Genomic DNA, 16,770 nt, shown 5'->3' on the forward strand with positions numbered 1-16,770 from the left:
TGTAAAGTCAGTTTGGTGTTGATTCAGTTCAGGTCAAAAACTTTGTAAAGTTCAGCAATTATTAAATGTGTTCAATTCAATTATTAGCAGCTCTACAGAAAACAACAGTATTGTTGTTTACTTTGAGTCAGTTCAATGTTGATTCATTTCAGTTCAGAGATGAAATTCTCACATGACTTTATGAATCTCAAACCACCAGAATTGTCATGGACTGTTAATATCACAAGCATTAAAAATCCTAATGATTTCAAAATTGAGATATATTATTTATTAGTTTATCAAACTATACAATACTTCAAGAAATGTTGAAATGCTATTTTAATGGTATAAATCTTTCAAATGCTGAATAACGAGATGGTTTTACAAAGCAAAAAGGGATCTGAGTAAGTAAAAGTGAATTAGAGTCACATTTCATTCCAGTCATCCCACTTAAATGCAACCACTGAGAGGGGCTTTCCAATTGTTCTGCTTTTTTTAACCTTTAAAAGGTGAGTGTATACCTTTAAAGGGTGACTGTACCTTTAACACTTGTTTGGATCTTCAAAAGCATGATACATCCTGCCATCAGAGAGCAGAGTTCTTCTGAAAACACTTGGCTGGACACTGAAGACTGGGCACAAAAATTTTATTATTTTAGGTGTGGTGCCACAATGATTATGGTTTCCCGAAGGGTGTGTGAGAATGTTTTTTCTTCAGTGTCATTGTTTGTTCTTGAGTCTGTCTCATATTGTTTTCACAGTAAAAGTTGTAAAACGGTTGTAAAGACTGTAAAAACACCATAAACTGTTGTTTTGGTTTATGCACAAGTTCTAGCAATGGTAATGCTTTATTTTGATAGTCCACTTTAGACAACTTTTTACAGTTTTGTGTATTTCATGAACGTGAAAGGGGTCAGTTTAAGTAAATGTGCAAAGATGAAGATTTGCACAAATTATGCACTTATTTAAATGAACACACAAATTATCTTCTGAACATATAGGCCTATGGCGACTCTATGATGAACTTATACCCAGGGTATTCAGGTAACTACATCTTTTCCTGCTTATAACCTTTTATTCTTTTATAAATCTTATCTTCTTGGTTAAAATGGTGCTTTTACCTTTATATACCTTTCAATTCAAAATATGAATTGCTTGATTGCAGTGAAAAAAAAAAAAAAAAAAAAAATATTATATATATATATATGTATATATATATATACCAGTGGGTGGCAATATTATATTGATATAGACTGATGTTGACTCTTATTTGTGTGACATACTTTAATGTCTTCTTCAAAGTTTTTGTGTTTTACATTTTTCAAAATCCTAAATTATTTTATGGTTTGAATTATATTTTGCATAGATGTTCAATGTGCATATGCCTGAGTTAATTGTCTTTGCGAATACACTTGCGTGACTAGTGTGTGCTTTGTGTTTCTTACTGTGTAATTCGATGGTTTACGTATATGGAAACTTTCCAATGTGCTCATGTTCATTGTCATCACACCTACATAGTCATCACACGTCATGAACGAAGCGAACGGATCTTGCAGCTGTCACCTACAGCAGGCCTGTGCTGGGGTGGGACGGCCCGCCGCTGTCATGGTTAACCACCGAGTGGGCTAACTTACTGTGATGATGTACTCTGACATCAAATCTCTGATCTAGAGGAAGTAGCCTGAACCCTCTGCATTAAATTTTTCGTGAAACATTTTTGTCTTGAAACTTTGCATCATGTAAACTAATTCTTGTTAGAGTATTAGTAGACTGTCTTTTTAAAGGGGACCTATAATGCCCCTGTTACTAGATTACAGAATGTGTCTGTGAGGTTTCAGCTCAAAATACCCCACAGATCATTTATTATAGCTTATCAAATTTGCCCCTATTTGGCTGTGAGCAAAAACACACAATTTTTGTGTGTGTTCCTTTAAATGCAAATGAGCTGCTGTTTCTGGCCACCTTTCAAGAAGAGGGGGGAGCTTTAACAGTTTGTGCTTCGGTTGCAAAACAACAACAAAGCTGGAGAATCTCACGCAGCCACAATGACGATTGTCAGTAACGATGTTCAGTCTTACATTGTTCAAAGCGGAGTCAGGAGCAACTCAGGAAGTTACAAGTTTCAGAATGCATTTGGATGTTTCTGAATGGTTAGATGATACATTTATGTAGTTGCTGTGCAGTTGATTCAACTTATCGACTAGCATGTGCCGTCATGTTAATCTTTTGTGCAAATCCAGTGTTTAATTGACCATTGTTTGTGAAGCAGTCTACTGCAACAACTCCTCCTCTTCTCTAAAGCAGCCCAACATGGCCTTAAGTCCTTTAAACAGAGAGTTCTTTAAAAGAAAATTCCCATTGTAACTTTGCTGCTACAGAGTTGGTGTAGTGCAGCAGGCATGAAGCAGAATCAGAACTTCTACAAAGAAATTCAATAATCAAGTGAGTCAAATAAACACACAATACCAACTAAGATTACATAACAACAAGAACAGACAGGGAGTGCTTAAAGGGTGTGCTGATGACGAGGAACAGGTGCCAGGGATCCAGGAAAGGTGGGAAGCTGATGAGGGAAGTGAGAACTGGTGTGCAAACAAGGAGGATCATGGGAACTGCCAAACTGGAGTACAGGAAAGGCGTGAATGTAACATTTGCAGATGTTGTTTATGCTCAAACAGCTACATTACACACTACCTAAAGTTAAAAAAGAGAAATCATAATCAACCAACCCTTCAATGTTTGCTAACACTTGATGTTGATGCTCCCCCAACAGAGATTCTACTGACTATAAGTGACTTTGCAAGTATGACAACTTATTCTACTAACCTTAACTTTAACCTAACAGTCATTCAGGTTTCTGGGCACTAACATCTCTCAGGACCTGAAGTGGGACAATCACATTGTGAAAAAGGCCCAACAGAGTTTAAGTACTTTCTTCATCAACTGAAAAAGTTCAACCTGCCACAGGCGCAGATGACACTCGGCTGTTATTGAGTCGGTTCTGTGCACTTCTATACTGGTTTGGTTCAGCCAGCAAATCAGATATAAAAAGACTGCAAAGGACTGCTAGAACAGCTGAAAGGATAATTGGTGTGCATCTGCCCAACCTTCAACTCCAGAGTGAAGAAACATCATCACAGAAATCTCTCACCCTGGCCACAACCTGTTTCCACTTCTGCCGTCAGGCAGACATTACAGATCTCTGTGCACTAGAACATCTAGGCACAAAAACAGTTTTGTTTTCACCATGTTATCTCCAGCTTAAACAGCTAACAGCCATTACCACCTGTTTATAATTCATTCTCAGTACTTGAGAGAGAGGCAATAATTAGATATAATTATATATTGTGTAAATATATATATGGAATATATATATGAGCAATATCACACTCGTAGCCGTGCGATATGGCTGTATATCAGCACGCTGTGATTCGTCCGTAGGCACGAGGCCGCAGGCCGAGTGCCGTAGGTAATCACAGCGTGCTGATATACAGCCATATCGCAAGGCTACGAGTGTGATATTGCTTTTATACAACAGTTCGACAGCACGAGTGTGTAAATAAATAAGAACAACAACGGAGTGTCTTTAAAACCCTCTTTTGTGCAGCACTACTTTCTTCCGCCACGGATTCAAATCTCAAATCGACAGTTGGACTAAAACGTCACTTTAGAACTAGTAACGAAGGAACGATGAGTCGCTTCATTGAAACACATTGAATTTTCTACAGTATTAGAGAGAGAGAGAGAGAGAGTAGGCTATTACCTGTGTCTGGTATATTGCATTACATTCATTCATCAAGTCGATGTCCATAATATTACATCCTTTATACAAGTCCGTTTGAATGTCCGCTGAGGTAAGCGATCTTTGTATTTGTTCTTTTTTTTGTCTTGTTTTTTCCATCCATAACACCACATCGCTAAAACAACTTCCTTTTGCAAAGTTCCTTTCAATTTAAAAGTCTCCTGTGACTCACTTCTCCTGTAAAGTGTTGCCGCCATCTAATGGCATATTAATGTAATGTTCACAATCCATATTACTTAATGGACATATTTATATAAAATAATATTTATTGAACAACATATAAGCACAGTTCAGTCAAACATAAAGCACTAGTTATTAAAAAAAAATAGGTCACCATTTACGTTGGTATGTGGGTTTTACAAATATTTAACGAATGAAAAGGATTTTAAAGAGCTTGTGACAAAACCTCCTAACTCCATTTGATCCTCAAACTGTCAATCAAGCCTCATTAATCCGCCTCACCTCGTGAATGAAGTGCGCACGCAGTTTGGATATCCCTGTGCAATGCAAAGGTAAATAAAGATCTGATGTTTGAAAAAAAAATTGTAAAGCGTTTTCTTTACTCAAAAAAACATACGTTTATAAAGTTTAATGTTTTACATATTTGAAGCGGAGAAGAGTCTGATATTTCCCGTCTAGTTGTAGCCAATGTGCTATATAAGGATGTAACGTAACGTTTATTATTATCAAATTTAATATAGCACAATTCGACTTGCTCTGGAACAAATAATAGATTAATAAGACCAAAGATTGCCCGTTCTATGTACTTAAATTGAATTATGTCTCATGTTTAACCACTATAAGAGCCAGCAGCAAATCCCAGAGGCACTGGCCGAGATGAAGCTGTTCTCGGCGGTTACAGAAACACTGAACGGCCGCTGACACACTCGGGCTCGCATCTCCAAAAACGTCAAAACAAATTGTAAAATAGGCTCTGTTATTATAATATGAGTCACATATTTCAGGTCTAAACAACTACATTCGCGCCTAAAAAACTATTAAAACTACAGTTCGTGGTACAAGAAGTAGTATTTGTAAAAATTACGGTTGATTTGATCGGCCGCCATGACGGTCACTTCAAGCGGAGTGATACAAACGGTGAAAAGGCAGTAGGAGTGCTGTTATCACTGAAATATCGCATGGCTATCAGCCAATCAGATTCGAGAACCAGACAGAACTGTATATATATATATATATATGGAAAAAAAAACCTTTATACCTCAAAAATTAGTCTTTGTAGAAAAACTTTACCATGTATAATTTAGAAGTTTGTCCTTTGGCATGCAGAGAGGGATCTCAGAGCACATGCACAATGAGTTTCATGGTTCTGTCTAGTTTCTGATTGGAGTAATTTGAGATGTTACAATTGCCCCTGTTACATTTGCCCCCGGTCTCCCCATACTCCCCCTATGTATATATATATATATTTCACAAGTTGACAGGTAAGTCAGGTAAATTAATTGGTAAACGTATTTGGCGTGCTGTCCGGGGAGAGGGCTCCGAGCTCGGTAATCATCCCGAACACAGAGTACCCCCCCCCCTTTAGATTATTAGAATCGCAGATTTAGATTATTAGAATCTCAACATAACACCAACTGTGATGCAACAGTCAGGATCATTAATATGTACGCAGATATAGTTTATATATATATATATATATATATATATATATATATATATATATATATATATATATAATATATATATTTAAACTATATCTGCGTACATATTAATGATCCTGACTGTTGCGTCACAGTTGGTGTTATGTTGAGATTCGCCTGTCCTTCAGAGTTCTTTTGCACAAATCAAATTTACATAAGAAGGAGGAAACAATGATTCACGGTATGTCATTTCCATGTAGAACTCTAATTATTTAACTATATTGAGGTAAATTCAATTTTCAATTCTAGGGCACCTTTAAGGGTACCACAGTGATAGCTTTTGTACTTTTTTTTTTTTCATTTTCATTTGTTAACTATGCAATAACTTGCATGATGAGCAATATATTTTTGCAGCATTTATTACACTTTAATTTTAGTTAAAAATGTTCATGTTAGTTCACTACCTTTGATTTTAAATATGTTTTAGTAAATGTTTTAGATTAACATTTAGGTACCTAGAAGTATTGTTAATTAGTTCATATTAACAAATGTAGTTAACCAATGTAAAAAACTGTGACAAAATGAAACCAAGTGTCATTACAAAATGTTATGCTAATTCAAAGGCAAAATCACTAATATTTAATAAAAATGTTTTTTTGGCATTTGAACTCCCTTTGTCTTCATATAGTAAAAGCATTTTTGCTATTGAAGTCAGAATGATGATGACATCATGTGTTTGGCTCTGAAGTGACACTAATTAAAGAATGCCAAAGATTCACTTTTATAATTTGAAGGCCTACAGCTCACTAGCTTTACAAAATGGCTTTTGCGTTTCTCTTCGGCTGGCTTTTGATTCTGGGTTCATTCCCCAGGGTAAGGTCCTGTCTGCAGTGTGACCCGGTGTTTCGTTATGTGCATGAAGATTTCCTGTCTTCAGTTAAAGGAATCACTGTCCGTGATCAAATTGAACTGAAGCAAATCATTGAGCACGCTTACGTCAACTACCGGGAGACCAGCCGCACATCATTTCGTGGTGTCATAGGTACTACTACTCATATCATATCCGTTCATTCCGTGCCGATCCGGGCCAGCTGGTACGGTTAGGGTTTCATTTTCCACCATAGAGCTGATAATGGCCGCTGTTTGTCATGAAATGCAAAAGCTACAGTCGTTGCCTTGGTAACGCAACGGTTTACTTATGATATGAGATGTAAATAGACAGTGACCGCGTTATGGAGGATTATCAGATATTTCTTTTCACCGTGCCGTATCAAGCTCAAGTGGAAACACAAATGGAACCGTTCCTGGACCGTTCAGCTACTTTTATGTTAGATAGGCATTCATATCTGCATAAGTTTTAATTATAAAACTTAGGTTTGTCGAAACCTTTGACTGGTAATACATGCAAGATTTGCCAAATTTCTGTTGTCTTCAAATTATAGGCCTATTAGTAAATAAATGATGATGTTGAGTGCTGTGATGTTTGCTTTAGATCCTACAACACTCTATCGTGCACGAACTGAATATCAGAGTGAATTCAAGAGGCACTGGAAAGAAGACAGCACAGGTGAGAGCTTGTGGATGCAGATTATGTACTTCCAAAAGAGCAGCCATCCATTTTATAAGGAGGAAATATCAACGTTTTCATGTTAGAGCAAAACCAATGAAGAAAAATTAAGATGCTTTATATATGAAACCATGAAAAAAAAAAAAAAAAAAAAAAAAAAATATTCTGTGTTATTCTTGTGTAGGTTCTGTTCAGTGGGATATGATTACTATAGTGGAGAAAGGAAAGAGAATCCTTCAGAAACATTTGGAGATTTTCATTGCCCAAGGTAGGATAGGTGGGCAATGGGCATTCAGTAAATGTTTATATAAAGCAATATGATATGTCAGAACATGTTCTCACTATTTTTTTTTTCTCATTATTTTCCAAAGGTCTGTGTCCAAATAAATGTGGTAAGTATAATTTGAGGTACCTGTACTTATTGTTCTGAAAATCCTAACGTAATCAGTCAAAATTTTGTACACAACACATTCTTTTTCACTATTTGCACATTTTATACTACTAATACTAATAATAAAGTCATCAAAACTAAGACATAACAGAAATGAAAGAACTGAAATTATGTGGTGACCAAAAACAGAATCTCCTGGTTCTATATAGTCAGCTTCCGCCTGGATTACAGATCTTTACACTTTCTTTTACACATTTTTGACTTTCTTTATGTGTTATGGTGCTGTTTGAAAATGAAGAAGGTCTGCAAAGTTACAAAACTCAAAATCACTCCAAAGGGAGTTAATCTCTATATCAGTAAGCACTGTTTCTAAACTCCCTAAAAAGCCTCAATTGCAGTCTTAAGGAACGCACATGTTACATTAATCCTCATTTAAATAATTCCCACCCAAGGCATACGCAAAAAGGGGCAATGTTCAAAACAGTTCTGGAAATGTAGAAATTAAAGTTAAAGCTGCAGTCCGTATGTTTTGCCTCTTTGTCACCATCTGTTTGAAACCGGCAATTGCAGTTATTTGCGGAATTATCAACTTTATGTGGGTTGTGCCTTGGCACGACTCCTCAGCGCGGATGAATCTAAAGTTTGCTGTCAGTCACCGCACCGGTGTTGATACTGTATAATATAAGAATTTTCACCGGAAAATGTCATCTGAACAGGTTAGTAACATGTCTGCCACTTTTGTTCTGACCAACTGAGGGGGAAAAAACATTACAATAAATCGCGCTACCATTAGTGATTAAATCTAACGATCGCTTAGTTCATATCATGTCAAACCGTGCAAATTGTTGTAATGCTTTGTTCTCAAATTGTTAATGTTAATAACATCAGCATTGCGTGACTGTGTATTTAGTGTGTATTAGTGTTATCTGTAGATCAATTTCTGTACAGTCTTAACTCTAATGTTAATTTGTCATACCACACAATCCGCCATCCAAATGATAAGTTTAATTATTGCAGCTGCTGTGAGAAAAGTCTATAAATGATCCACCTCATATGCGATAGTTAGCCTAGTTAGCTAGGACTCGTTCTTTATGTAAACAGACGTGACGTAATGACGCAAAGACAAATGGCGACATGCTCGAATTTCCCGCGAAAACCCACCAGTACCACCTGAATTACAAAACATTATATGGACAGCAGCTTTAAAGCTCCAATCTCCTCTTGAAGACCCAGAATAAATCCAGCCACCTGGGGGTGATCGAGACGCTTTGGCTTCACTTTGCTGGACTTGTGCGGCACGCTTGGTTGAAATTTGCGGTTATTGTAAGGAGCGTGACATTTCTGAATCACGCTTGAAGTGGTTGACCAATCACAACACACTGGTCCAGCTGACCAATCAGAGCCCATTGAACTTTTTTTTAGAAGGACGGGTGTCACTGAGACCGGAACTAAACAGGGGTGCGTTTCCTGAAAGCATCGTTAGCTAACTATGGCCCTGTCCCAAATGGCATACTCCGGACTTGTGGACTTCCTCAGAGTCCACACTTTGGTGACGTCATGTAGTGCAGACCTATAGGGCCCTTGGCGCAAGTCCACGAGGGCGCATTGAGAGGTATTTTTGGAACAGACTTGATCGGCACGCCGGAAATAACGGTCTGGTTGTTTTTTGACAGGAGCTGCAGGTTCGGGGATAATATTTAGCATCAAGAATAGGTTTCTTTTCTTTTGCAAAATATTATCTCCATGTCAACTACACAGCCTGCTTTTGCTTATGCCACCTGGGCATTAGACAATATATACATGCTTATTTAAAGAATGTACACAGTTGTAATAATACATAATGTTTCAATTGAACTAAGATTACAATTTTAACACATAATAAACATGTGAGTGAGTTTCAGATGAATATTATTATGTTTGAGATATCAACCACTGGTCGATGACCATAATGTTTGTATAAACTGTAGGTAACAGATGGTAAAATGTATACCTAGGTCATAAAAACCGTAATGATACCTACACTTAAATATTTTCTTCTCAGCCATGTCATCAATTGCTCTTGAGCGAAATCTCCTCCCATCCGTTGTCTGATTGGCATTTCGCAAGGATTCCTGGGTATTTAAAGTGCGCGGAGCCTGCGTTAAAATGCTGAATGGGACGGCCTACAGACTCGTAGACTCGGCCAGCACGTGCAATTTAAGTCCACGAGACCGAAAGTCCACATGAAGTGCGCCATTTGGGACAGGGCCGACAATCGCAAGTTCCGTTGTTATCAGCATAGTTCAACGAGTCTGTGTTTCCTGAAACCATAGTTTCAACAAGCATTCGCAAACAGCATCGCACACTTGTGTGGTTGGAACGACAGCTCTCGAGCTGTGGTTAGAAGCATAGTTTCTTGTTTGTGTGACACATGGACTTTGAACGTTTTTTTACAAGATGTAATATAAGTCTAAGGTGTCCCCTGAATGTGTCTGTGAAGTTTCAGCTCAAAATACCCCATAGATTTTTTTAACTGCCCATTTTGGGGCCTAATTAGAAATGCGTCGATTCATGTTGCGGCCCCTTTAAATGCTCATGCTCCCCGCCCATGGAGCTCGCACTTGCCTTAAACAGTGCATAAACAAGGTTTACACTGCTAATATAACCCTCAAAATGGATCTTTACAAAGTGTTCGTCATGCATACTGCATGCGTGCGTCGGATTATGTGAGTATTGTATTTATTTGGATGTTTACATTTGATTCTGAATGAATTTGAGGCTGTGCTCCGTGGCTAATGGCTAATGCTACACTGTTGGAGAGATTTATAAAGAATGAAGTTGTTTATAAATGAAAATAACGACGTCTTGTCTCCATGAATACAATAAGAAACAATGGTAACTTTAACCACATTTAACAGTACATTAGCAACATGCAAACTAAACATTTAGAAAGACAGTTTACAAATATCACTAAAAATATGTTATCATGGATCATGTCAGTTATTATTGCTCCATCTGCCATTTTTCGCTATATTGTCCTTGCTTGCTTACCTAGTCTGATGATCCAGCTGTGCACATCCAGATGTTCTGCCCTTGTCTAATGCTTTGAACATGAGCTGGCATATACAAATATTGGGGACGTACACCCCGACTGTTACGTAACAGTCGGTGTTATGTTGAGATTTGCCTGTTCTTCAGAGGTCTTTTAAACAAATGAGATTTATATAAGAAGGAGGAAACAATGGAGTTTGAGACTCACTGTATGTCATTTCTATGTACTGAACTCTTGTTATTTAACTATGCCAATATAAATTCAATTTTTAATTCTAGGGCACCTTTAAATCCTTATCTTGAGCAAAATAAGCAAGCTGACATTCAGTAAATCTTTAACTTTCATTTTGAATATATACACAAAAGTAATTTTCGTCTTTTAGTTTGTCAAGAGATTTGAAGCACCGTTTTTGAAGAGTGCGCATGATTGAATCTGGAAATAAAGCAAAATAATTAGAAAAATTATAGTTAGTCCACAGATGCCAGTCTAGCATTAATCGGTCCCAAACTGATGAATTAAAAGAAATTATAACTCCACCACATGCGTGACATCACTAACATAGTTGAACGACAAATTTGCAACATTTGTGGTTTTGGCAAACAGTCAGTTGATTTTTTTCAACGATACATTGTACTATGGTGGTTAAAGGTGCAATATGTGAGATTTTTGCAGTAAAATATCCAAAAACCACTATACCAGTGTTATATATTTTGTTCACTTGAGTACTTACAATAACCCAAATGTTCCCAGCTATTTGTAAATCATGAGAAAACTGCAATTATAACCAAGGCTCCGGGACACGTGAGGAGTGGCCTGTCAATTGCGTCATACCCGTGTTACCCTCGGTTTCCGGTTTTATTTTGTAGAAACCATGCAAACACCAAAGACGCTTTAATACATTACACTTTTTAATGGACAAGTGAACAACTGTTTTGATATATTTATAGACAGAAAAATAATTATTGTTATATAGCTCAACACGTTTAGTCATTGTTTAAATCTAATTTTCTTGATTTTTTGCTGGTATCATGCTTTACCATGCCACAGAGAAAAACACTATTTTGTCAAGTAGCTAACGTAGCATAATCAGATGCAGCTTTATTTTTAGTGATAGTAATACAAAATTTTCTTCATCATACAATACATTTTAAAATGAATTCATGGCATTTATCAACACAAGCCATCCAGCATTTACTATGATATTCTAAAATCGATCTAAAATCTTACTACAGTGTGCAAGTGTCTCACAGCAGCTGCCGAGCGAACGCACAGAGTAACTCTATAACATCATTTTCAGCACACATAAATGTATCTAATTCATGATGATAAACAGTGCTGTGTTACCTCAGACTCATGACCGGAAAAGCGGAAGCGGCGCCGGCGACTGTGTCATAATAAAAGTTTCGCTGCTCGTGAGGCGTGTGTTGCGCAATCGCTCCAGCGGCCTCATTCAGCTCCCACAACACTTGGTCCTGCTTTGCTTCATACTACAGTAACGTTAATAATCACATTAATAATCACATCCATGAATATGATTTCTTCCCGAGTATGATCCCATTTCTTTTCCACCGTCCGTAGAGGTAAAGACCACATGCCCCAAGATTCTTCGCTCAAACTTGGCTTCATCAAGCTACGCATTTGTTTTGAATAGGCCTGTAGCGACCTCTAGTGGGCAGAAAATATTACATACTGCATCTTTAAGCAGTGAGTTATGTCGTTGTATGGGAAACACACCCCAGAGCGTTACTGACAGACTGGGAAGAGAGGTGCTACAACAATGTACAATATGTGACAAAATAATGTGCTTTTTGAATATTCAACCTTGAAAACCAATTCTAGCAGACCCCAATAACAAGATCAAGACTTTATAAAAGGGTATAATTGGTCCTCTTTAAGCTTTTAATCAACAGGATTTTCCTGAGAGACGTAAATTGAGTCAAGTGTGTTCAAATCTTTGACTGGCGAGCGTGTTCTGTATGTGTCACGGGACACTGAGTATATGGATTATGATGATACATGTTATATTGCTCACTGGGTGTGTGGATGATTGTTTTTTTACAGGGCTATTGTATCAGAGAGTGATGAACTGCACTTCCTGTCAGTATGGGCTTTTTACATGTCTGTCAGCCACTCCTCCACTAGACTGTGGAGGTGAGACAAACACCCACGGATATACACACCCCAATGGCTTTAACGGTCTATATTAACACATCACACTTCTATTTTGCCTTTCTCTCATTTTGTTTCTATCAGAGCATCATCTTGAGGCGGATGAAGGAGAGGAGGTGGTGCTGGACTGTTTCCTGCCTTGGCACGCTCTTGTCATTGGACAGACCGAGTACCATTACTCCTGGCATCCTGAAGAAAAGAATGTACATGCACACAGACAGACACATTTAAATTCATTTGCAGGTTTCAAAAATCTTGAAGCCATTTTGAAAACCATTTCAGACAACTCTTGTAAAAAAGAAGTACACCTAACATACTTTTTAGTACTTATTTTACGGAATTAAGACTTTAAAAAGCATATGCAAACTGAATGTAATGTGTTTGGACTCTTAAACACCATCCAAGTTTGCATTTAAAGGATTAGTTCACTTTCAAATTTAAAAATTAGCCCAAGCTTTACTTACCCTCAAGCCATAGGTGTATATGACTTTCTTCTTTCTGATTAACACAATCTGAGGTATATTAATAAATATCCTGACGCATCCGAGCTTTATAATGGCAGTGAACAGGGGTCACGAGTATGAGCTGAAGACATTGCTTCCATCCACATCCATCCATCATAAAGGTGTACTCCACACGGCTCCGGGGGGTTAATAAAGGCCTTCTGAAGCAAGTTATTTAACAAGTTATGAAGTAAAATATCTAGCTTGTGCCAGAATGCCTTCTATATTCAATTTACGAAGAATGTGTAAACTGGCGTCACGTCATTTACACTTTTTCCGTAAGTTGAATAGGGAAGGCATAGGACGTAGTGCAAGCTTTTTGAACTGCGAGAGTTTTAAACATTGAATAAGGAAGGCGGTCTGGCAGAAGCTTATTTTTTCCAGTACTAGTTATATTATATATAATTTTACAGTAATGTTTAAGAAGGTAATGACCCATTAAGTAGCTTCAATACAGGTTGTAGTGTAGCAACTAGCCTACTTTAAATGTTTATCTTTTAGGTTAATATGTTACAGTTTTAGTAGTGATCTTTCCAGAGATCCCCGGACCAGATTATACTGATTGTGACTTGAATTTTTAATTTAGACTAAAATGAGTTTATTATTCATTGCAAGCTGCCACATGATGGGGAGTATGAAGTGCTGGTGGTGACAGAGGAGTCTAAAATTGTACTCAATCAGCTGACAATCAATGAGGAAGGCACCTACCGCTGCCTCCTACAGGATCAAAAGGGTACTGTGCTGTCACGCATGTATTTCAAACTGAAAGGTAGGCAGGGTTTATATTGCTTATTTTTGAATGTGCAACTCATTGTGGTCTAGTATATTTTAGTTTTGCCCTCCTCTCATCTCTTTCCCTCAGTCAACCAACCACCATCCACAACCCCTAGACTGATTGCGATGTTGCCGTCACTGCCCTCGGGTTATGATGCCACACCTCGTCCTCATAAGAGCAGTTTCATCATTATACTGATTTTACTGATGGTACTCAGCATCACAGGCAGCCTTGTCATCATAGTGTACCTCAGGTATGTCATAACAGGATGGTTGGTTGCACAGCAGTTTGGGCATATTAAAAAGAGGCTTTGTAATATTTTTTTGGGGGGGGTTGAATAACAAATGGGCCCAAAAAATAAAGATCCGAAAGAAAAAATGAGTAAGCCATTTTTGATCAAACCAACACTTCTGAGAGACATTTCATAGAAAAAATGTTCACAAAACACATACAGATTGTTAATAATAAGTGTCTACTTGCTTTGCATATTTCTTTACGTACAGTATGTTGCTATTACTGTATAGTAGCAGCAGTATTTGACTATAGAAGCAGTCAAATTTCATTTCATATATGCTTAGATTAAGTGATATTAGTTTATGTTTGCATTAAACTTTGATATTTTGGAAAACGTAAGTTAGATATAATCAGGCCCACATGGAATCTGTACCCACACATATCAGATGATTTCCTGTCATTGTTTGTTTATAAAATATTGTGGGCAGTGTTGTTACTGCTAACTAAAACCTAACTAAAACTATTACAAATTATTTAAATAAAGCTGAATTAAAATATGAAATAAACAAAAGGTGGAAAAACTAATGAAAATTACAAATGTTGCCTTGGCAAATAGCTGAAATGAAATAAGTTTAAGTTGAAGTAGGCTACTAAAACGTAAACTGAAATATTAGTAAAAGCTCAATAGAAATATTTAAAAACTAATATAAATGACAAAAGCACTTAAAATAACCAATACTAAAACTGAAAATATAAAATGATTGTGGATTTGATTATGCTTTCTACTATAGTGGTGTATATACTAATTTTAACATTTAAACACATTCTGCAGAATTCCACAGGTTTTTCATCAAAATTCCTATAAAACATATTTTTACTATTTCCTCTTTGATTAGATTTTTTTAAAATTGTGATCCTTTGAATTCCTGTTTTTAGTGTATACGACATCCAGGCTTTGCTCACCCTTGCAGAATCTGTAAGATATTGCTGTAGAACTTTTTTTTTTTTTTTTTTAATATAAGATATATAAAATATACTACCATTCAAAACTTTGTGTTCTCTAAGATTTGTTAATGTTTTTGATTAAATTCTCTCCTTGCTGAATAATAATAATAATAAAAATGACTGACCCCAAACTTTTGAATGGTAGTGTTAAAAAAAAAAAAAAAAAAAAAAAAAAAAAAACCTGATAAACATCTTGCAGATTCTGCAAGAGACATGGATGAGCTGAACTGCATGAGGGTTGGCACATGCAGGGAGAGAGAGAATGGGGAGGAAGAAAGAATAACAGTGGGTGATCTGTCACAGCATCCTGCTGATTTTGTTCAGAGAGACAACATTAGGAAGGAAGCACACTTTGTTTTCATCCATTCTGTCATCGTGCTTTGTGTCCCTCTGACAGAGTGACCATGAAGCGCCAGAAGGAGGAGAGAGACAGCAGGAGAGAAGGAGAGGGGGAGGATGCAGAAAACATTGAGCTGGTGACTGTGACAGAATGAGGGATGCGATCCAAAGAGATACATGAATAAATGACTATACATACCCAAAAGATTGTTGAGCTTGGAGTGTCTCAATATGAACATTCAAAGGAAAATCATAAACTTGCGATAATACTCAAGTATGAATTGCTTCATCATATAATGTTGCCTGTGACTAGGAGATACATAATTTATTCAGGGCTTCTGAAAAGAGTTCTGAAAAGAAATGTTCCACAGTTTTCACAAGAGTGTTAAGCAGCAACATTTATGATATGTGTTTTTTAGCAGCAAATTAGCATATAAATAAATAAACTGCTTAATTCATATGGATTAGTTTTACAATCTATTTATGAACTTTGTGAAGCATCAAAGTGGTAGTTGCGGCATCTCGATGCTAAACAGCCATTTGCTCTGATTGAGCCAGAATCAAACAATTGTTGATATAGTCCAGTACGCAAATGACCTGGAGTCACAATGGAGCTATCCCGTAGTGTGGTAATGTAAAATCGCATGAGGAATGGATCAAGGAAATAAACTTTAATAACAAATTCAGAAGATACCAACTTGCATACACTTGACGAGAACAGACAGAATGAGGGAGAACTATCAAGATGATTGATAAAACAGGTTAACATAATGACTAATTAGACACACTAGGATAACTGGGTCACAGGGGAGAACCAAAAACAAATGCTGCGTCCCAATTTGCCTACTTATACTATGCCCTAAAGGTATGTACACTTTTATGAACAAAAACTACATAGTTTTGAGTGTGTAGCAAAAGAGTAGACAAGATTTGGGACATACTATCACATCATTCAATTGCGTCTTTGCTCTCTGTCGCACCTTGACACGCATCCTGTCCCCGTAAACTGGCCTCTCAATCATCTTAAATGCTCCACATTTCATTTTATTTCCTACCGTGTTGGAGAGAAATGCAGTAGCATGTTAATTTGCAGTCGAAACACAGCATACACCAGAGATGGACAACTCCGGTCCTGGAGGGCCAGTGTCCTGCAGAGTTTATCTCCATCCCTGATAACTCACTTGCCTATAACTTTCTACTAATCCTAAAGACCTTGATTAGCTGGTTCAGGTGTGTTTGATTAGGGTTGGAGCTAAACTCTGCTGGACACTGGCCCTCCAGGACCGGAGTTGTCCATCCCTGGCATACACATTACAGAACGCCCCCTCCCAAAAAGGCGTGTCCTTGGGCTGTAAATAGTCTAACTGAAGAGGGA

The 16,770-nt window shown here is 37.2% G+C and overlaps 1 protein-coding gene across 1 annotated transcript; it reads left to right on the forward strand.

The window, feature by feature from the left end:
* The first annotated feature begins 5,927 nt into the window (after positions 1–5,927).
* Positions 5,928–15,806, forward strand: LOC137026560 (izumo sperm-egg fusion protein 1). Its single transcript, XM_067393949.1, has 9 exons — positions 5,928–6,423; positions 6,874–6,948; positions 7,133–7,216; positions 7,320–7,340; positions 12,432–12,521; positions 12,624–12,742; positions 13,658–13,811; positions 13,905–14,070; positions 15,454–15,806. Exons 1-9 carry the CDS (start codon positions 6,201–6,203, stop codon positions 15,548–15,550), a joined length of 1,029 nt encoding a protein of 342 aa, XP_067250050.1. The 5' UTR covers positions 5,928–6,200; the 3' UTR covers positions 15,551–15,806.
* Positions 15,807–16,770: the final 964 nt, after the last annotated feature.

Source organism: Chanodichthys erythropterus, chromosome 9 (genome assembly GCF_024489055.1).
Source record: "Chanodichthys erythropterus isolate Z2021 chromosome 9, ASM2448905v1, whole genome shotgun sequence".
NCBI classification, from domain to species: Eukaryota; Metazoa; Chordata; class Actinopteri; order Cypriniformes; family Xenocyprididae; genus Chanodichthys; species Chanodichthys erythropterus.